The 24,096-nt window shown below is 35.2% G+C and overlaps 1 protein-coding gene across 1 annotated transcript; it reads right to left on the bottom strand.

Annotated features, from left to right (window-relative positions):
* Window positions 1–7,451: 7,451 nt before the first annotated feature.
* On the bottom strand, window positions 7,452–10,522 carry LOC131625178 (receptor like protein kinase S.2-like). The gene has a single exon (XM_058896073.1). The coding sequence runs from the start codon at window positions 10,319–10,321 to the stop codon at window positions 7,724–7,726; it is 2,598 nt and encodes an 865-aa protein (XP_058752056.1). The 5' UTR covers window positions 10,322–10,522; the 3' UTR covers window positions 7,452–7,723.
* Window positions 10,523–24,096: the final 13,574 nt, after the last annotated feature.

Here is a 24,096-nt window from a genome sequence, read left to right as displayed (position 1 = left end):
AAAAAATTCAACTTTGAATTTAATAATTCACTATGTCACACAAATTTAGTAATTAATTATATCACACCAGATTATTAAACTTCACACATTTTTGTCATCTTAAAGTGCATTAAATTCAATTACTAACAAAGCTTTTAAAAAAAATAAATTACTAACATTCAAATTGAATTACAAACATTCAAAATATATATTGTTTCCAAATGGAGGGAAATAAATAGACAACATGTAATCAATTTGTATTTTCATTGTTTTTAATAATACACTCAAATTTGACCCATTTGCTTGACCTGTAAATAGGACATGAATTGAGTTAGTGAATATATCACAATAAAGTCATTGATATATGGTTTTTTTTGACAGAAAATAAATGATATTCATTCATTCAAATCGATAGAGTACATCGTTGCAATACAAATTCAAAATCGCCAAAAACAAAAAGGATGAATCTGCGAACAAATCCCACAGCATTCATGTTAATAGCATAAAACGGCAAATTGCATATGCCTACAAATATTAATGTATTGACTGTATTGAGATGTCCGAAATATTCATGCTTCCGGATCTGTAGTGTTGACGGCACCAAAGTCATTGATTGAATCTGCACTAGATCGAAACTAATCTTTCAACCTGAAACAAATGAACACCGCACAAAAACGGAAAAACAAAATACCCGCACAAAGACGAGAAATCAAAATACATCATAGAAATATGGGAAATCAAAACAAACGATGACCCACGAAATCACAAAAAAGACAAAAAGAAAAGGTGTGAAAATCACTTATTTAAGTAATAGATAAACAAAAACGATTTGGAGGGGTGATTTTGGATCAAAATTGATCCTAAATCACCCCTCTTTGAGAGAGAGGAAGGAAAAAGAAGAAAAGTGACGGCTAGGGTAGAAGAGGAGTCATTGATATATGGTTTGAAATCAGTATTAACTGTCATATTATTTTATTTTATTTTAATATGATCATTTTCACCATTTTTAGAAAGTTCTTCATGACAGAAAATGCAATTGGTCCTAAAATAACAAAAAAAAAAATTATACTTAAGAAATTGATAGCACCTAACATTCAAGACTAAAAAGTGCAGCAAACTATCAAGTTAATAATGTCTTCTTTACATATATAAAATAGTATAGGTGAGTAATATCATCATTCTATTGTAGAAAAAATAGTATAGGCTAATAATATTCTCTTTTTCTCATTTTTCAACTTTAACAACACCTATTCAACATTTTCAAGATCAAATGTATCATATTTAGTGAATGAATATTAAAATAATATAGAAAGTGAAGAAACAGTTCCACATCAAACCTCTATTTCTATCGTCTAAGCTGTTTAAACCATGTCGCAATTCATCCAGCCTCTGAGCAACTATACTTCAAATTTTAGTTTCAGGTTATATATCATTAGAGTGATTTCATACTACAAAAGTAGATAAGTAAGAATTTTTAATACTAAAAAGAAAAAGATAAAACTAAGAGTTTATAAAATTATGCAGTCATTTAACTAACAATTCAAATAAATTTACACGAATATGTTCCATATCATGAGGGTATTCTTCAAATTAGAGCATGTAGAAGGGACAATAGCTAGATACCTTTAAGATTATGACATCTAAGACTAAGAGGCTATTAAAGGAGTTACTTTGAAAGTGAAATTAGTTGTTTAGTGTGATAGAGTGTATGATAATAAATGTCAGATTTGTCATTTATCAGCATAAAGTCTAATTGTCCTTTTCTATGAATATAAAAGTAAAATTGTCCCTTCTAAAAAGTAAACATGGAAGTTTAGCAAAAAAAGTAAAATTTTCATTAGTTATTTATTGAATTAATCTTCTCTTATCAAATGTGTATAACTACTGCAAATTCAACACAAAACAACATTTATGGAAATAATATAGATGTTGAAAATACACTTAAAATAACCTTACCTATGATAAGATAGCATGAAAGCATCCAAATATAAAATAGAGTGAGGTGCTGAAGCATCCAAGCCATTTCACATATCAATGCTTTCTAACTTGATACATCCATCCCTCCACAAAATTTGAAAATATGGAGTAAACAAAAGCAACTCATGAATATAGTTTGTATTTTGAAGTTTCTTTTACTTTTATCACAATTAATTAATTGCAAGACCATACAAAGCAGAATGTTCACAAAATAATCTAGCCTAGTAAAAGGTCGGGTGAAATACAACATTAATTGCACCTACATCTAAGCTCTAGCACCACAATACTTTATGTTAATAACTTAATTTAAAAATATCTAATAGACAGAGAAAGAGGAAAACAGTAGGAATTCAGGAATTCAAAATTCAAATTCAAATTCAAAAGCTAGCAACATAAGAAATATCTATTATGTTTTAAATGAGCAAGAAAAATAATTGCAAAAATATTAACTTTATCATTCACAAAGTCACTTTTTATTAAAAGTAAAAATAAATAATAAAAATGAAAAGCCTTTATGAAAATATCTGAACTCACATCTAATATTTCTATATTAATGTTCATCACTTTTAAATGTACATCACCTGAATAGTTGTCTTATGCTATTATCTTTTCTTGCAATCATATTCATGAATTCATTGGGTCCTTCCTAAATGCAGACATGTAACAGATGAAATTGAATAAATAGAGAAAGATTAGAAATTTAATTTAAAACTATCGATTACATTTGAAATTGGCAAGAAAAATAATGAAAATTCATTAAAATCTATAAATCCAAATCCAATGTTTCTACATTAAACCTATAAATTATTTAGCAGCAAGTACTCTTTTATAAACAGTGAGAAACATACCCTTAGTAACATATCAACCAACATTCACAAATCAACCTGAAATAGAATAAGGAGTAATAAAGAAACTACCAATCTTAAACCTCAGAAATTCAACAGAACAACAACGATCAAAACAGAGAAAAAAAGAGAAAAAGGTGAAAACTTTTTGTTATTAATAAATCAAATTTGAAATTCAAGACATACCCATTAAAATTTAGAAACAGTATAAAACGATACAACAAAAAAAAAACAGATTAGGTTCTACATAATAGTTTTTATCCATGATTGCTTGCAATCTTACAATTATAAAATATTCTTTTTTTCTCTCAGTAACAATAACCTTAAAAATATGTTTTTTTAATACCAGAATAATACAATGACAGTGATAAAGAGTAGAATAATGAGAGTGATTGAAAGAGAAAGAAAATCCACCGTGAATATTTTAGTTCGAAGAGGAGTTTGCTTATTACGTATGACCTTGGCTGCGACAACCTACATATATCAGGGAACAACAACACAACAACAACATCAACAAAGAAACTAATCAAAAATTTCAAGTTCTTGTAACTTATAAAAAATTTCAGATCTACTTATTTTGAAGCTTTTGTGTATAATATTCCGATGGTATAACTAAAATCGTAAGCTTTAATGTTTCAAATTCAAAAAGAAAATTTCAATGAAACATTTACCTTTATTAAACATAGGTCTTCGAAATTTTCATGTTGAACCCTAACATTTCTCAGACCCGCTTCATGTGCTTCTTCTTCAGATGAACATTTATCAACATCTTCAGATGAATTTTCTTCTTCTTCGGACTTTTGGGCTGAGGAGTTCGGAAGACAAGGTGGAGGGTGGTTCGTCAAAAGGAGAAATGTAACGCCCGGAAATTCGATTATTCGCTTAATCTAGACGTTTGGAGTGTTTAGTGAAGTTTTCATATTTTGGGACGATTTCGTCGGTGTTAGTTTGGGATAGCGGATCGATATTTAATCAAGAGTTTTGATATTTTTCAGTATTAGAAATATTATTGGAATAATATTTGAAGTTTAGGGAATTTCCTGAGTAATTAAGATTAGACCGGAAATATGATATATTGGTCGAATTTGGATTGTCGGTGTTATTTTAAGAAGCGTATTTGAATTTATTAAGTTAAAAGTCGGATTTTAGTCGGACGGTCGAAGAATAATATTAAGAATAATATTATTTACAAGTCGGAATTTATTATATTATTGGAATATTAATAAAAGTGATATTTTTATTTAATTGGAGTTGTTTATTTTATTGGGTCTAAATTGATTTGTGGAAAATAATAAAGAAGAGTTGTTATATGTTAAGCCCAATTGGAATATTAAATAGGGTTTTAGAGATTTAAGAGTGGTGTTGGCATAATGAGGAAAGAAGAATAGAAGAGAAAGAGGCAACTTTTGGAGGAGAAGAACAAGCTTAGAGATTTCATCCATGGTGTTAAATTTAAGATGCAATTGAAGACCCATTGAGTTGCTTCCATTAATAAGGTAAGGGTGGGGTTCTCTTTCTATAATAGAGCTTATGAAACCTTGTATGTTGGGGATTAGGGATTTAGGTTATTGGTTTACGGTGTTGAATCTATTTACTATTCTTGTTTGAAATTGCTTGTTATTCTGGAAATAAACATTGTGTTGTGTAATTTTGTTTCTTTCTACCACTGTTTGAAATTGTGACTGAGTTTCATAAGTTAATGTTGCTGTTAGTGAATGGATATTAGGAGGTTGTGTTTCTGGAATATTAATTTAGTTCGTATGCTAGGTGTGAAATTGAATGTAATAATGAAATCTGGATAATGATAAGTATGAACAGAACATAGAAGCAATGGCAAAAAACCTCACATATGACGGACAACACTTGGATGAAGCGTGTGCACATTGTGTTTTCTCACTGTTCATATGTTTGTGTGTGCTTCTTCTACCATTGCATTTATGTGTTTCTCCTACTGTGCACATGTGTTTGTAGTATCTTCTTGATTTCTATAAACTATATTAATTAATAGATATAGAATGACATAACATTCTTAATTTCCATTAGCTACATTAATTAATAAATATAGAGTGGCCTAGCATGATGAAAGATAATAGGAAGAGTATGATAACTGTGATATGGGTTTAATTATTTAAATCTAGTTAATGTTTATCTTTAACATCTAGATAACTCATTACTACTTGTTTTAGTTAATGTATATGTCTTTGGTGAAAACTATATATATTGGCTATAGTTTGGTGAGTTAATAGGATTCTACTACTTCAAATTATATATAATAGCTAATATAGGAGAAATGATTTATGAAATGAAAATAATTGAAAATAGAATATTGAATTGGAATTAATATAATATGACTATTAATGGGTTGATTTAATTAATAGTTGAATTAATTTCAATAAGTCTAATTAATTGAACTATACTTAGACTTGGATAATTTATTCGGTTTATCGGTAAATCATAGTATTTTGAGAATTTGACCGTAATTGTATATTGGTGGAATATTTATGTTGAGAATAATATATTGTTATGCCAATGATGTCGTTTTGATAATTAACATGATATCTAATTTAGTTAAATGTTAATTTGAAGTTGATTCGATTTTCTTGATAAATTAGCATGTTGAGATTACTCTACGAACCGACCGAAAATTGTGATTCCGGTTTGAATGACTTTGTTGCAAATAATGTTGTGATTGCCAATATGTTTATTAATGTGCATCATATGTGATTAGCCTTATGGCATGAACCCTAGCGAGTTGTCGTTGGTTTAGTCAATTACGATGATAGTTGTGATAGTCCTGATGAAGTGTGTATTTGTGATGACGTGCCAAACATGATGATAATTGTGATGATCTTGTTTATATGAGAAGTTGTATAATTGTGTTGATGTGTCGAAACATGACGATGTTTGTGATGAATTGTAATATGTGATGTTATATATATTTGTGATGATGATTTTGTGACTAAATGAAGGTGAAATATTATAGTGACGTGAATTACCTCGAATAAATGGTAATGTGATTGTGATATAGGCTTATGCCTCGTGACGATATGTGATTTTGATGAGTATGCTGTGTTGTCTTGTTTGTCGAGTCACATTCCATATGCATACTCTACGACGGCCTGAAAATTATGGCAAACATGACGGCCTGAAAACTATGGCAAACATGACGGCCTGAAAATTATGGCAAACATGACGGGCCAAATGGCAATTGGTGACGGGGGCTGAAGCTCCGATTGGTACCACATGCATATACATGAGTCATGTCCCATATGTCTTATGTGATTCATATTTGTGACATTTTGTGACTATATCGTGACTGTATTCCGTGACTTGTTAAATGATGAATGTATGTGAGAATGTGAATTGATGATTTTGTGAATAGTATGAGGATATCAATACTTGCGAATGGGATTAACTAAACATGTCTTGTGTAACTTATATGTGATGTATCGTGAATTAGCTTGCAAAGTAAATGAATGAGATTTATATGTAATTGATGTGAATATGATCTATGGTGACTTGTTGTGAGATGTAAAGTATGTGAGATTTGTGAATTAGAAGCATGAAGTGTATAGCAATATTAATACTTGAGATGTGATAACTATATATGCCTAGATCCTAATATACAATTTATCATGCGCTCACTTATATGATTTGATATCTCACCCTTTTCTCTTGTTCGCCGTTGCCTTTATATTGGTAACGTGCAGGTGTTCGAGTATGAAGATTTAGTTGTCGTTAACCGAGTCGGTTGTCGCTCTGATACGTAGCACTCGGGGGGGATGATTTATGATGTTTATGATTGTTGTTGTTTATTTCTTTATCTTAGCTGAATAAGATGTTATTTGATTCAAAGATTGAGAACTGTGATTCCTCTATATTCTAATAAAAAGTTACCTTGTTTTGAAGAGTATTATATGCTGAGTATTTGTTTTATTGATCAAAGAAAGTGCTATGTATCTACTAAATGCGATTAAGTGATTTGTTATGAAGTGAATATGTGACGCCTCCTTTATTTGTTGAGAAATTTTTAAATACTCTGATATTTTCCGCATTATATTTGCCGGGTAGAAATGAGGTGTTACAAGAAAGAGAGATCACGATGGAGAGAAAGGGGGAGACGGCGATCTAGGGTTTGGGGGTTGGGGGAAAAGAGAACCGAACATGATGGAGAGAAAGGAAATGAAAAGTTGTCTGCAAGAGAGAATGATGGACAAGGAGATAGAAGAGTGAGATGAGTGAGGTATGTTACTTGCAAATTTTAGCCTTTGTCTTGGAGAGAAACGAAAGTGAATAAAAAGTAAACAGAAAGTACAACAGATCATTAAAATGATCAATGAGAACACAACAATTGGCATGGAGTATTTTTTATTTTGTTAATTACTTGAATAATCTTTAGGAAGGGAAAAAATATTTGCTTGTAAGAGCAGAAAGGTCAGTTTAGGCAACACTTTAATATTGGATAGATAGTTGATAGTTGATGATTAAATGTTGGAGAGTTAATTTTGCAGGTTCATCATATGCCGTAGAACCGAAGATCTACTCTACCCAGCAAGATTTTATTTCATCCTTTCATCAAACATTTCTGATTTCCTAAAGAAAATAACTTAACTTTATTTGTGTGGCATTGAAAATCAGAACACATAAAAGTATAAGAAACATAACACTGATTACATTAACCTTCAGTTATATACAGTACACCATCTCACACATAATAATCAAACAAAGTAAATAGAACATGTAGAAAAAAAAACAAACTCAAACGAACAAAGGGCATTCACTATTAACTATACAAAAATAATGGTCGCGTAAAGGCTTTCACGATTTCATTCGGTGAATAATGATATCGGTATTGACACCTTCAGATACTGTTTTGTCGCTGCCGTGTTCGCGACAATGACCATTTTTTAAAACCTTGCTTCTTACTGTATACCTAGAGCTTGAATCCTCCTAACCATTGACAAAGAACTACCATTTCTTTCTCTCCAATCTTCCCTACTTTCCTTCTTTTCCATGTTCAGCAATTTATCATTTCCATCAAGAATGCTCACAATCTGTCTCATGTTTGGTCTCAATTCAGCATCACAACTAGTGCACACAATTCCTAATCTCACCAACCTCATCAACTCTTTCTCATTATACTCTCCATTGAGTCTTACATCAGCTAGTTCCTTCAATGATCTTTTCTTCATCACAAACTCATGAACTTTCTTCACTAAAAGAACATCTTTGTACCTAAAATCCACTGCCATTTGTCCACTTACGACCTCGAGTACCACCACGCCGAAACTATAAACATCCGCAGCCGTGGTTGCTTCGCCCGATGCCATGTATTCTGGCGACATGTAACCGAAGATCCCTCTAACGGATTTGCTACTGTCGCTGACTACATGATGGTCTCCATGCTCGTTCCTTGATAGGAATTCGGCTAGAGCGAAACTGCTTAGTCTTGGATTCATATCTTGTTCGAGAATCACAGCAGAAGAGGTAATGTTTCGGTGAATCACTTGCTCATCCCATTCTTCATGTAGGTAATGAACAGCAGATGCAAGCGATTTAACTATGTTGTACCTATGATTCCATTCGAGTACCGAACCGTTCTCGCCTTTGTTATGAATTTGGAGAAGTTGTTGACTGAGAATTCTACTAGCCGAGTAATCATAAACCACGAGCATCTCCCCTTGTTCGGTGCACCATCCGCGAAGCTGCACCAAGTTTCGATGCCTAAGCTTTCCTAGATTCCGGAGCTCGTCCGAGAACCGAACGCGCAGCGCAGGACACGTCTTCATTCCCAACCTTTTCACCAAAACATGACAATCGTCGTCGAGGATTCCATGATAAGCAGTTCCAAAGTCTAGTTCAGCTACTCTTCTTGACTCTGAGAAGTTACTTGTAGCACAAACAATCTCTTTGTATGAAATTTCTCTCGGAGTTTCAACCACCGGAAAGTTCGGCCTGTGATGACTCCGATTCACGCTCTTCGAAGAAATGATTCCGCTGTTTTTATTTTCTGCTGTCACATAAACTGTTTCACCTGCAGCTGTGAAATAGTTTGTTGAACTATTATAGTTTGTGATTAAGCTAACGTTATCCGCGGCTGAGGCCGAGATCGTGCCGCTCGTGCTACTAGGACTAGTAGTCTCAGAAGGTGAAGACAAAGAGATGTAAAGAGGGTGTGATAGAAAAGAAGGAAGTGAAGGAAGTTTGAAACTTAAATCAGAAAGTGCTTCCACAACCCATTTCATATTAGGCCTCAAATTCGGATCATGAAGTGTGCAAAGTAGACCTATATGAATGAAATGCTTCATCTCAGAAAAATTGAATGATGATCCATCTTTTTGTAGCCTTGTATCAGCTGCTTCTACAAGCTTCCCTTCGTCGCAAAGCCTTCGAATCCAATCAAGCAGAATGATTTTCTCATCGGAGTATGCAAGATCTATTGCTCTTCTACCAGACACAATTTCAAGAACAACAATCCCAAAGCTAAAAACATCACATTTCGACGTGCCGTTGCTCGGTTTCTGCAAGCTTTCTGGTGGAAGATAACCAATTGTTCCACCGATTTTCGATGTTTCCCCCAATCTGAAATGATCGATTCTACTCGAAGTTTTCTTATTACTGCTGTTGCTGCTGCTGTTGTAATTGTACTTAAACTCATACTCAAGTTCATGTTCTAACCACCTCGCCATACCGAAATCGCCTAACTTCGCATTGTAATACGAATCAAGCATAACATTACTAGTCTTAACATCTCTATGAATGATTTGAGTCTCTAACTGTTCATGCAGATAGTACAATGCAGCAGCCAAGCCTTTCACAATTCTACACCTTTGTCCCCAACCAAGAATCTCGCCTTTCGTATTCTCCTTCCGTCGAAAGAGCACGCGATCAAGGCTTCGATTAGGCATGTAGTCATAAACAAGATGAAGCCGATCTTCATGTACACACCAGCCTCTCAACCGGACGAGATTCTTGTGACGAAGATCGGCTACGGCCGATAACTCGGCTAAGAAACTCTTGTCAAACTGCTTACCCTTCTCTGATAAACAACATTTCACAGCAACCAAAGTGCCATCACTTGGCAAAAGTGCTTTGTACACTTTTCCAAAGCCTCCACTTCCTAGAACCTGTTCTTCATTGAAACCATTGGAGCCTATGAAAAGTTCTGCATAGCTGAAAATCCTTGGATTGTCTCTTCCAATCTTCACAGCAAATTGAACACCATCCATGTCATGAAACATGGTAGCACCAGAACCTCTTGAAGAGTTTTTCTTTTTTGCTTTTTGCACCCTCCTATGTCTGCAAATTCTTTTTGCACCTCCCAGCCATCTTCCACTACATAGCTTGCTCAATGAATCATGAAGCAAATCAAGAACTTGTTGTCCTCCACCACCACAAGCACTTGAAGGGTTTCTAGACTTAGGTTGTTGTTGTTGCGGTTGGAAACCATTTTCATGTTGTTGTTTCATGATTTCACCTGAATTTTGTGGTAGAACAATGCAAAGGTTATGAAGTTGCATGATTTTGGTTATTTTGAGATTGTTTGAATATGTACTACATGTGTATCATGAGATGATGTTGTTGATGAAGGTGTTATTAAAGAGGTTTATTTTGTTGGCATATTAATTGTTGTGTTGTGATGTGTTTGGTGGTAATGTTCAACGCGTTAAGTATGAAGAGTTGAATTTTGTGCAACTATGTGCCAAATTGGAACCTACCTTTTTGTGATGTTGCCTATATTCTCTCCATAAGGCGTTTACTATTTTCATTGGAAATATTAAATTATTACTACTAGAAGTAGTAATTTAATTACTATATAGTTTTTGAAAAGTTCAATTTGGGGTTTCAAACTTTAACATTAATGTGAAAACAACAATCAATAAAGTAAGGGGTAAGTAGAAAGATTAAAATGAAAAGCAGGTTATTCTATCTCAACCCCTCGCGATCGGTTACAAGGTATTATCTACTTTGAATAATAGGATTTTCACAACTTTATCATTTAGAAAAGGATAGTCTGGAGCAGTTGTCGCTCAGTCGAGGCAGGGTGCACCATGTGGGCCCGGTCTCTCTTTCTAGCATCAGTGTTACAGTCGACCTCAAGAGGTCACTGTTGTAATTTTGAGGTATTGTCCATTTTTGGTACGAGAACTCTAACAACTCTGTCGCTAGATTGGGAAATATGAGTATGATATATAAATTACTTTTAACTTCGATTTATAGTCAACTAGATTAAAATCCGCGCGATCCGCATTTGTTAATTAGTTTATTTGTTTTTTTTTTTATTTTAAATAGGTTAAAAATTTGTTTTGACAAATATGATTACTAAATTTCTTTTATATGAAAATATTCTTTGTTATAAGAGGTATGATGAAAAAAGATACTATATCATTTAATTTTTTAAAATGGAAAGAAATTAAATTTATTTTAAAAATACTGTATTAAAAAGATATATCAAAGTTAGTATTTAAATGTTAAATTCAAATAATTTTGTATTTGTTAAGGTTTGAACTTTGAACCTAGGGCTTTGTGTTTAAGCTATTGAAAAGTGGAAATAAATTTTAGAAGGTGCCGCATATAAATTTTAGAAGGTGAAGCAAATGAGAATCAAATGTTAACACAAGGATCGGTATTTTTGATTTAATATATTATAAATAGATGTAAACTATTTTAGACGGCTAGAAAAAAAATAAATAAAAAGGTGAATAATAATCTCACTTCTAGATATGTAATTAGATCAACTTCACATTATTTATCCTTAAGTCAATGTCATGATATATTATGTGAAACATTAAGATACGTAAGAAAGGGGATTTTGTCATAAACATCGAAACAAGATGGAAAAAAAATTATAGCGGTGGCTGCGAATGATTCCATTAATTTGAACTCATTTGATGTAAGAAAATTGGGTTTGTTTGTGACATTTCATTGGTTTGAGTCATTGGTTACGTTTATTTTGCAACTATTAAAACATTTGTATTTTGTTGAAGTATATCTCGTCAAAAATAATGAGGAAATTCAATTCAACATAAAGGTATTTTAATTTCTAGAATAAACTTAGTGGAAATTGTATATTATTCTTTAGGTATTCAAATGTGGGAAGGTTAAAAGGACCACTTAGATCGATTTTTTTTTAATCAAAAGCTGGGTTTTTGCCCATGATATATAAAAGAAAAATAGGTATAAAAATGAGGAAGATTATAATCAAAAGCAAGACCGTCTTTGAGGGTGTGTAAGACGACCTAGAGCACGGGGTCTCACACTTTTTCATATTTAAGTTATGACAAAAAGGGTCTCAAATTATATATTTCATTGCTAATTTACGCTTAAATAGAATCCCTTAAATGTTTTCAAGATTCTACTGAAGACAACTTTAACTTCTTACCCAGGACCTTTCAAAAGTTTGAGACGACTCTGATCAAAAGCTACGTATGTATACTGTTCCATAAGTTTAAGTTAGCCAGCTTAGCAGCATAATAATTTTCTTATCTATAAATATGAGTTGTCAAAAAATTAATATTTCGCATCAGATGCAAACAATTGTCTCATCTGTTTCTTAACTTCGAAGGCACCATAAATGAATTACTTCAAGCTAAAACAACTAATGAGAATCGGTCTCCAATCACATATTGAACTAATTTTGAGTAATAGTAAATTTCATGGCCAAAATTGCTCCTATAAACTCAGCAAAGAGCGTGTTTTCCGAATCTAACTTGCAAGAAAAATTATCAGTATGATCACTATTATAATTTCTGAAAATTCCTCCACAAGCATCCTAAAATGGAGTTCCGACCGAAGCGCTATCAGTATTGATGTTGATCCAGCCCAGCTGAATTAGATTGAGGGCCTGATTGTTTTGGCTTTTTTTTAAAATGATTTTTATAGTGTTACAAATTTTTGTGAAAAAATTTTTTACAAAGAAACTTTTTATAAAAGCTTCAAATGAAAATTTTGTTTGAATAGTTATTCTTAAAATGTGATTTTAGGTATTTCATCTATTTATGAAGAAAAAATTTGGATATCAAAATTTTAAAAAATCACTTAGAAGCTATTTCAAATAGATTTTCTTAAAAAGCATTGGCTTAATTGCAACTTTAGTCCCCCTATTTGTCATTTTTTTCAGTTTTGATCCTGTTAGCTGAAGAATTCGTTTTGTAGTATTTGTCCTTCGAAGAAGTAGAAAATCGAAGGAAAGATGGTTACTGATGGCCATCCCTTAAAAATAAAAGAATGGCTACTGATGGTCATGCTTCGAGAGTAAAGATTTCTAAGTTCGCTATGAAGATAATGAATACTGAAAGCTAGTGAAAAGTACGTGTCTTCGGGGACTTAGACAAAATTTATAAATATATTCAAGTATTACTACTTAGCGTGTTTTTCGTAGTGTTTGTTTAATACACTGCCACGCGTCAAAGACGTACTCAGGCGGGAAGATTTGAAATTCGAAGACGGTTTCGTAACTGTCCAAGTAACAGATGGCGTCGCTAGAAGTTCTTATGAGAAACGTGGCAGCAGATTAGTGTAGGACCGTTAAGGTCGAAACTAGTATAAATAGGAGTCTTAATGTTAGGATTCTGTGTGTTCATTTTGTACAAATCACTCACATATTTACTCAAGTATCAAGCGTTAAGAGAAAGAGTTCGCTGAGAAAATGTACGTATGACACCACCACTTTAATACATGTGTATTATCTTTTGTTTTTAAATATCTTCCAGAATTACTGCATTTCGTTTACTTCTTTCCATTTACATTTCTGTATCTTTACTTTAATGTCATTTACTTTCGAATTACTTTCATGTTATTTACTTTCAAAGTCTTTAACATTTCTGCAGTTTGAGATTCTTTACGTTTCAATAGTCCTTTTAATTTTCTATGTTATATTACTTATCCTTTCGTTGAAGTCACATTTATATATAACAAAGTGATTATCAAGACTATTTGTTCTTTAATCGAACAACGCTTATTGAAGAAGACAAATCATGAATATGGTTCGAATAAACATTGATAACAATCTTCTTGACTATGTGTCCTAGGATCAATCTAGTCGATCCTGCGAGTAACCAAATCATATTTATTATAGTTTGGAAGACTAGCGGTTGTTTACCGGAAATCACCGTAAACAAATTGGCACGCCCAGTGGGACAGTGTCAAGCAGATTGTTTTAATCAATTGCTTTATTTTTGTCTAGACAATATCAAGATCTTGTATGAACCTTAGGAACGGTAAATTAAAGAACAGTGCACAACCGATTCCCAAACGAAGGTACAACAAGAAAATGGTCGTTACGGCCAGTGCAGGGGGTGATCGAGATCCCCCACAAGGTTCGGGATCAGGAGCGGCAAATTCGACTTCTACTCAAGGAACACGAGATGCAACGGGTCCAAATGGATCGAGACCTGCAGATAATTCCCAGGCTTTGCCTAAAAATAATACAGGGCTTTCAGGGACTATTCCAGTTTCAGTGTCGACAACCGCACCCTCATCCACAAGCGCAGAGGACGTATTGTTTGCCTCGACAAATGCTGCAAATAATTTGTCTGGTCAAGGCACGAATTCCGCCTTCGAATGGAGACCAAATAGTTCATATGGAATGCCATACCCATATGGAACAGGCGTACGAGGGGCAGGATCTATATATGCCCCAACTAACAATGCGACATTTTCACCAAATGTTAGTTCAGTGGGTCGAAGTGCACATAACACTGGTTTTTCTACCCAGGTGCCCCACTTTACCACAAATAACCAAGCAGCATTTCGACAAGAAATGGATGCAAGCAACCATGATATGGTAGGGGTTTTGGCCAGAGAATTGACTTCAGTTTTAAGCCCACTAATGGCAAATGTTACTACTACAAATAGAGAAAACATGGAGACTTTCCAAAAGATATCATCTCAAATGAATCGGATGGCGGAATTCATGGGAATAACACCACCTAAAAGGAAAGACAAACAGCCTTCGAATCAAGAAGAGAGGCCCATTTTGGAACGTGTACAAGATATAGTTCCGTCATCTAGGACAACCACTAGGGATGTAGGCCCCTCACGAAGAACAGAGATGTTCGAAGGAACTCCAGTGATTAACTTAGAAGCTTCAAATCAAAGAGCCGTCCCCGTTCGACAAGAAACGGAGGAGGAGCGACCCAGATTAAGGATTGTGGGTAGGAACGAACACCCAGATGAGGTTGTTCAAAGAGTCAGAAGAGAAAATCTGGCTACAGAAAATAACTTAACTGCCATGATAGAAAGGGTTATGGCCAATAATGGCCTTAGTACTGGACTTAGACGCCCAAACTATACATCCCCTATATCAGATTATATCATGCAGACAGAATTGCCTAGGGGCACTAAGGTACCCAAATTTACAAAATTTTCAGGCGAAACTAATGAGTCAACGGTGGAACATATTGCTAGATATTTGACAGAAGCAGGAGACTTAGCGGGAAACGAGGATTTAAGGATCAAATATTTCCCTAGTTCGCTGACAAAGAATGCCTTCATTTGGTTTACTACTTTGCCTCCAAATTCGATAGATGCATGGGCATACTTGGAAAGGCTTTTCCATGAGCAATTCTACATGGGTCAAACTAAGATAAGTTTGAAAGAATTGGCCAGTGTTAAAAGAAAATTCACAGAAACAATTGATGATTATTTAAATAGGTTCCGTTTGTTGAAATCAAGGTGTTTTACAACAGTCCCAGAGCATGAACTTGTCGAAATGGCTGCAGGTGGTCTAGATTATTCAATAAGAAAGAAACTAGATACCCAATACCTTAGGGACATGGCCCAATTAGCAGACAGGGTTCGACAAGTCGAACGCCTGAAGGCAGAAAAAGTTAGGGCGAATAAAAGTTATAAGAAAGAAAGAGTAGCGTACGTCGAAGCCGAGGACGCTGATGATGAGTCTTTCAATGACTCATATAGCCCTGAAGAAGTCGAAATAGACTTGGCTGAATTGAAAGAAGCGCCACCTTACGCCTGCAAATTGCTAAATCCTGCAAACGGAAAAAACCCAGTAGAAAACGATAAGAATGATAGGTTCCCTAAGAAAACTTATACATTCGACATTACCAAGTGTGATGAAATATTCGATTTATTGGTAAAAGATGGCCAAATGATACTACCTCCAAATTCAAAAATTCCTCCGTTGGAACAACGGAAGAAAAGAGGTTTTTGTAAATATCATGGGTTTTTAGGCCATAAAACTTCTCAATGTTTTCTTTTCAGGGATCTAATTCAAAATGCTCTCAATGATGGAAGGTTGAAGTTTGCTGACAAGACCAAGAGTCATATGAGGGTCGATACCAATCCCCTGAACATTGCTGACGCTAGCCTCTGCGAGGTAGAAGATATCAACATGGTGGAGGCATCTGAAGTTAAAGTTGTGGAGACTAAAGCAATGTTCAATGGAAAGCAGGCTACTGAAAGCCTAAAAGGTGAAATAGTCTTCAACACTGTTGTTGAAGAATCTTCCAAGACAGAAATAACTGAAGCATCGAAGGAAGAAAACAGTGAGGCCACTGAAGACCTCAGGATGAAACTCCAGAAAATCCAGATCTCTGAAGTTCCTCCAGCAGCGGTTAACATGGTCAGCGCCAGACGACCAGTGTCTGAATTTGGCGAACTAGAGACATGGCTGACGAGGCAAAATGGGGGCATCGAAGTTCCTCCAAGAACCGAAAGCCTCAAAGAATATCTCTGGAATTGCCACGAGAGAAATGGTGGTAAGCAATGGATGTGTCCAAGGTGTTCGATCATGCTGAATCGAAGGGTCGAAGCCAACTTCGAAAGGGTTCGACGCGAAAGGTGGGAACACCCAGGAAGAGAGCCAAATCCCCTACTACAACTGTACCCAAAGATGGAGGAAAGCTTGGTAGGATTTTTGGTCAGATGCCACAAAGAAAACACTGAAGTTGCTCTCTGCCCAAGATGTGGGGCAGTCTATGACGAAATGCTAGCACGGTCATTCGAACGTGTGTATTGCTACATGAGTCAAGAAACTCAGGGGTTGCGTCCTAACCTGTATGGTTTCGACATATGGACTCCAACAAAGAGGCCTGATAGCCCACACCCTAGAACTCGAAGGGTAACTTTCAGAATCCCTGCAGATGCGCCAAGGGATAGGTGGGTGCAAGCTGATGCAAGAACCAACAAATGGCGAAGTTGGGACCAAGGTGGTAGAACTGCAATGGCATATAGGAAACAATTTCAAAGACCAAATCGAGAGGCGTATCGATTGGAGAATTATAAAGGAAAAAATCCTATGTCTCGGTCCCAGTGGAGAAGGCATCAGAGAATAAAAAAGGCTCAGAAGGAATACAGGCCAAGAGAAGCTGGAGAATCTAGTAGCAACCAAGTCCCATACCAGGGGGCAAAGTCAAACAAACCTCCGGTGGAACGCAGATTATTCGAAGCTGAAAAACTCTTGGATGAAGAAGAAAAGATGCGTTCAAATTCCTGGAAAGAAGAGGATAGAATGACAAATGATTTTGATTCTGATGGAGTGTCATCTATAAACTTGAATTGCAATGTTGTTTCCGTACTCCCTCACGAGTTTAATCAGGAAACTGAAGTGGAAGACTGTGAAGAGGCTGATATCGAAGAAATGACAAAACACAAACCTGTGTGTTACTATGTGCTGAATAATGGTGCAGTAGAAGAACAGAATGCTTTCTTCGAAAGGCCTGATGAGGGTATGCGAAATCATTTGAAGCCACTCTATATCAGGGCTAAGATTGAGAACGTTGGCATTAATAAAGTCCTAGTAGATGGGGGAGCAGCGGTGAACCTAATGCCTCAATACATGCTAAAAAGAATTGGTATGTTCGATACGGATATAAGGCCACATAACATGGTTTTATCTAACTACGAGGGCAAAATAGGACAAACACTGGGAGTTGTTCAAGTCAATTTGACAGTAGGCTCAGTTACCAGGCCAACCATGTTCATGGTTATACCAGCAAAGGCAAACTACAACCTTTTGCTTGGTAGGGAATGGATTCATGGGGTAGCAGCTGTGCCCTCAACAATGCATCAGAGGGTGACAATTTGGAGAGAAGATGGTATAGTGGAGAATATCGAAGGTGATCAGAGTTACTATGTAACAGCCCGAATTTTATTATTTGGCTAATTAAATTAAATAAGGATTTATTTACCTAATTTGGACGAAGTTTAATAATTAATTGGATCGTCGGTGTTATTGAGAAACATGTTCGGATTATTAAGTGAAGTTGAAATTTATTCGGTTAATCGAAGAATTAATAAAGTGGAGTATGTAGAGAAATAATATTATTATTGGATTTTATTTATTTGAGATAAAGTTGGATTTAATTGGATTAATCGGAAAATAATATTAAGGGTAATAATATTATTTGTTGGAGCATAATTATTTATTTGACTACTCTATTTTATCAATTGGGCCTATTTATTGGAGTGATAAGCAATTAGGGGGTGTTATTAATTTTAAAGCCCAATATAATAAATAAATATAGTAAGAGAGGAAATAGGGTAGAGGCATCATTTCAATTTGCTGGTTTTTGAAGAATAGAAGTGGAGGAGAGGAACAAGAAGAGGAACTAGGGTTTTGGAGGAGAAAAACAAGAGGTAAGGGGGAGAATCCTAAATCTTTATGGGTTAGTATAATGGGGATAATGGGTATATTATACATGTATGACCTGTCCATATTTGGTTGTTTCATTATGTATGCTATCATTTCCATGTATGCCATTATCGATGCTTTACTGTTTTTTTTAAGCTGTAGAAAACCCACCATCTGCATCAGCACTTAGGATACTTAGTATTTTTTGTTTTTGTTTTGAGAATGGGCTAATGAAACAACTACCAAAAAGTCGAAACTTTCAACTAGAGGACTCTGTTCAAATTCCCAGCCTTGCCAATCATATAATCTTTAAGACAAGGGTTCATTGGGATGATTGATTTGAAAATGCCTACCAAATGAATGGTCTTGAAGCTTAATTAAGTTAACATTCAATTAATGTACCATTAGTACTGCCGTCACAAGATTTAATAATTTAGACACCAATGCTTTGGATGTTTAGTTTATATTCATAGATATGACTTAAATTGATACACCTGGATAGAGATAGTGGGATACGAGTGGAAGAGAATACCGAGTGAGTACACTAGTCCACACTATGCTATACCTTCTATTATTTCTACTTCTTAGATACTGTATGTGTCATTTTCGGATTCTTTTAAATGCATCTATGTTCAATTGCATTTTTCCTAACTACTGTTAATACTCATTAGCCAAAAGTGTACATGAATTAAAGAACCCACTTAATAATTGAATGCTACTGTTTTAGCTATTGATTCAATTAAATATATGGACTACCAACACACTTCACTAATAGAAAATACATGGTAAATATATATGTATTAGAATAATTGATAAATATGTGTGTATGAATGAAATTAATTTCTAGGTAGAACAAAATAGGTTCCTAATAGAGATAATAAATGGAGTATATATCTATTATGGTTTAGAAATTTAATTTCATGAATAATTAGATGATAAAAAGCTTAATGAATCATTAGTTTAACATGAAAATGAATAAATTCTATATAATTGATAAGTTGAGAGATAGCATGTGATTATATTAATTATTAGTGTTAATTGCAATGTGGATTGGATTTGTGTGTTGATTATTATATGTGAATAATGCTTATGTGATGAGAATGTTGTGTACAATATTGTGGAATAATTCATTGGGTGAATTATTGTGATATGCTAAATATTAAGATGGTAGAGATGATCTTAATTGCATATGTTTGATTAACATTGTACATACATTCATATCATGGATGCCTTGAAACAAAGGTGGTTTGCTTTGAAACATAAGCGAGGCTTAGATTCTAGAGTGAATCGGAAGCGGTAAACTATATGTTTACGTTTGGTGGGCTTTGGTCTTGTCCGGATCGGAAGCGTGGCTTGGATTCTAGATATTGAATCGGAAAGCGGTGAAACCTTGGGTTCACAAATTGGTACCACATGCATAGCGTCACATATCTTGCATTGAGTCACATCAAAATTATGCGATAATTGAATATGTGAAGTTGATGTAGTTGTGATATGTGTATGGGTTTGATAATTGAAACGAGTGAAGTTTGAATACATATTTAATTAAATGTGTGTATATGTGAGAATTATGATTGTGTACTTATTTGGGAATATAATAGTAGAATTGAAATATTATACTATTTAAGCTTGTTGTATACCCGATAACATGTGAATTATGTGTTGATTACTATTATATATTCCGTTTTACATAGTATGACTAATTACTTGAAGTATTGATTTAACCATTGTATTCTGTTATACTTTCTTCATAATGATTCGTATTCTCACCCTTCTGTTTTAATGTTGCCCTCGTTTGGCGACATGCAGGTTCTGGAGTTTAGTAGCTTGCGTGTGACCTAGTCGGAGTTTCTTCTGAGGTTTCTTGGTAATTAAGTAGTGAGTCAATGCTCTGGTCATGTAACACTGGGTAGCTTAGACGTTGAACTCATGTTCTAATTGTTTATGTATTTTGTTATAACTTGTGAACTTATTTGTTGGTTACTTGTCATTTTGAGAGGCTTATAAGCCAAACCTTGATTATGTCTTATGTTGAATTGAGACCATTAATCGATGTATGATCATGGTATGGGACATGAATCATTATGAATCACATGAGTATCATATTTTCCGCTGTGAATGCATATCCAGGTTAAATTGTGATTTTATATTGAGTGTTATTAAAAATGACCAGGAGTATTGTGCTGTGTAGGTAAATGCTGTCCGTTTTTAGTTTTTTTTAATTCTTCTAAAAACATCAATGTGACGCCCTTTTGAATTATATGCATGTTATTCTCTGATTATTTGTTAAATATTTTGGGATATAAAAAGGGGTGTTACATACTACATGGCTGAGGTCAACCAGGTGAACAAAACCAACTTCGACAGGAACCTGGCAAACATAGGCCCTTGTCATGCTGCAGAAGAGATGTACACCCCAAATAAAAATGCATTGTACTATTTAACGTTACACCCAAATGGATTCCAATGGGATAGAGAGATCATGGATGGTCCACCAGATACAGCACCATTGGAGAATTATCCGACAGTACGGCCAACAGGCTGGGACGATGACATTAATCATGTCTGAGTCTTCGTTCTTCGAAAAGATTTCGGCCTATGTGGCCGAGAACAAAAGGAAGGCGGCTCTCGAAGCCGAACTATCAAATACAAAGGTAGATGCAGTTCTAACCAAAGAAGGAATAACAGAATTGGAGATACGTACGAGTTTCGAACTCCCTGAACACACGGCTCCAGACGAAGAGATCATAAGAGAAGAACCAAACCAAAGGTTGGATGCAATATACGACGAGAAACCTTTGGGATTCGAAAAAGACCCAATGGCGTCGAATATAAAGATGTTGGCCCAAGATCCACTTGAAGAAGTAAATCTTGGAGACAATGATCAAAAAAGGATAACATATATCAGCGCGAAACTAGAACCAGAATTGAAAGCAACGGTCATCAAAATGCTGAAAGAAAACAGAGATTGTTTTGCTTGGGACTATGATGAGATGCCTGGTCTAGGAAGGGATTTAGTCGAACTAAAATTACCAATAAAAGAAGGGAAGAAGCCCATAAAGCAAACTCCTAGAAGATTCGCGCCAGAGATTCACTCGAAGATTAAAGCAGAGGTCGAAAGACTCTTACAGTGCAAATTTATCCAAACTACAAGGTATGCTGAGTGGATTGCTAATATAGTACCTGTAATTAAAAAGAATGGCTCATTAAGAGTATGCATAGACTTTCGTGACCTTAATGCAGCTACTCCTAAAGACGAGTATCCCATGCCTGTAGCAGAAATGCTAGTAGACTCAGCCGCAGGTTTTGAGTATTTGAGCATGTTGGACGGATATTCGGGATACAATCAAATTTTTATAGCAGAAGATGATGTATCCAAGACAGCATTTTGTTGCCCAGGGGCAATAGGCACTTACGAATGGGTTGTGATGCCTTTTGGTTTGAAAAACGCTGGGGCAACTTATCAAAGAGCAATGAATTCTATATTTCATGACTTTATAGAAACATTCATGCAAGTATATATAGATGACATTGTGGTAAAATCTACCTCGGGTATGAGTCATCTCGATCATCTGAGCCAATCATTCGAAAGAATGAGGAAATATGGCTTGAAGATGAACCCCCTTAAATGTGCTTTCTTTGTGCAGGCAGGTGATTTCTTGGGGTTCGTAGTCCACAAAAAAGGGATAGAAATTAACCAGAACAAGACGAAAGCCATTAGGGAAACCAAGTCCCCATCCACGAAGAAAGAACTACAATCATTATTGGGTAAGATAAATTTCTTAAGGAGATTTATCTCTAACTTGAGTGGACGCACGCAAGCTTTCTCACCTCTACTTCGGCTTAAGCAAGGAAAATTCGAATGGCGTGTTGAACATCAAGAAGCTTTCGATCAGATAAAGCAATACTTGACTTGTCCACCAATTCTGTCTCCCCCAAATGGGAAGAAGCACATGCGCCTATACATTTCAGCATCAGATAAAACAATAGGCAGCATGCTTGCCCAGGAGGATGAGAATGGCATCGAGAGAGCCATTTATTACTTAAGTAGAGTACTCAATGATGCAGAGACTAGATATACTGATATAGAAAAACTCTGCCTTTGTTTGTATTTCTCCTGTATCAAACTTAAGTATTATATAAAGCCAGTTGATGTTTACGTTTCATCTCATTGTGATGTTATTAAACATATGTTATCTAAGCCAATACTACATAGTCGAATTGGCAAGTGGGCTTTGGCCCTTACTGAATATTCATTAATATTTCAGCCTCTCAAGGCAATGAAAGGTCAGATTGTGTCAGACTTCATTGTCGACCATGCGGTGGTTGAGAATCATCAGCATTATGTGGACTTAAAACCTTGGAAGTTATACTTCGATGGTTCAACGCATAGAGAGGGTACTGGGGTTGGAATGTTGATAATTTCTCCTGATGGAATTCCAACAAAGCTCAAGTTTAAAATCGAAGGTCCATTATGCTCCAACAATGAAGCTGAATACGAAGCATTAATTGCTGGACTTGAGGCTTTGTTAGAATTGGGGGCAACCAGAGTCGAAATTAAAGGAGACTCCGAATTGGTCATCAAACAATTGACAAAGGAGTACAAGTGTATCAAAGAGAATTTGATCATGTATTTTGTCATCGCAAATAGGCTACTCAAGAAATTCGAATATGTGGAATTAAAACACGTATCGAGGGTGAATAACCAGGAAGCAAACGACTTGGCACAATTAGCTTCAGGATATAAAGTATCAAAAGAAAAGTTGGAAGAATTGATTGAAGTAAGAGGAAGAGCAATGTTTACTAAACTTTCGCCAAGTGATCTAGAGAACTCACAATTGGGTTATGCCAACAAAGAACAATTCGAAGTACTGAATATAGACTCGTTGGCAGACACAGATTGGAGGAGTCCAATTATTAACTACCTAAAAAACCCTTCGACGGATACAGACAGGAAAATCAAGTATAGAGCATTGTCATATTTTCTGATGGGAAATGAATTGTTCAAGAAAACTCCTGAAGGGGTATTGTTGAAATGCTTGGGTGAAGCAGAAGCATATTTGGCTCTGTCGAACGTACATAGTGGGGCATGTGGTGCACATCAAGCAGGGCACAAAATGAAATGGCTCTTGTTTCGTTATGGGATGTATTGGCCTTCGATGTTAAAGGATTGCATAGAGTTTGCGAAAGGGTGCCAAGAGTGCCAAGAACATGCAGGTATCCAACACGCTCCAGCAAACGAATTAAGTACGATAGTAAAACCATGGCCTTTCAGGGGATGGGCATTAGATTTGATTGGAGAAATTCACCCCAAGTCATCTAAAGGTCAAAGGTACATTTTGGTAGGAATAGACTATTTCACAAAATGGGTCGAAGCAATACCACTGGCAAATGTGGATCAAGAGGCTGTGATTGAGTTTATTCAGAAACACATTATATATAGGTTTGGAATCCCAGAAAGTATAACAACTGATCAGGGATCAGTCTTTACTGGACGAAAAATGCAAGACTTTGCCAGAGAAATAGGTTTCAAGTTATTTACTTCTACACCTTATTACGCTCAAGCAAATGGACAGGTTGAAGCAGCAAACAAAATAATAATTGGCCTTATTAAGAAACATGTGGGAAAGAAACCTAAGAACTGGCATAAGACTTTAGATCAAGCACTCTGGGCTTGTCGGACATCTCCAAAAGAAGCTACAA

This window comes from Vicia villosa, unplaced genomic scaffold, assembly GCF_029867415.1.
Source record: "Vicia villosa cultivar HV-30 ecotype Madison, WI unplaced genomic scaffold, Vvil1.0 ctg.000192F_1_1_1, whole genome shotgun sequence".
Taxonomy (NCBI): Eukaryota; Viridiplantae; Streptophyta; class Magnoliopsida; order Fabales; family Fabaceae; genus Vicia; species Vicia villosa.
This window is presented reverse-complemented; position numbering and strand designations above follow the sequence as displayed.

Bases quoted from the DNA above. Each gene is read 5' to 3' on its own strand.
- LOC131625178 (XM_058896073.1), bottom strand. From the start codon at position 10,321: ATGCAACTTCATAACCTTTGCATTGTTCTACCACAAAATTCAGGTGAA.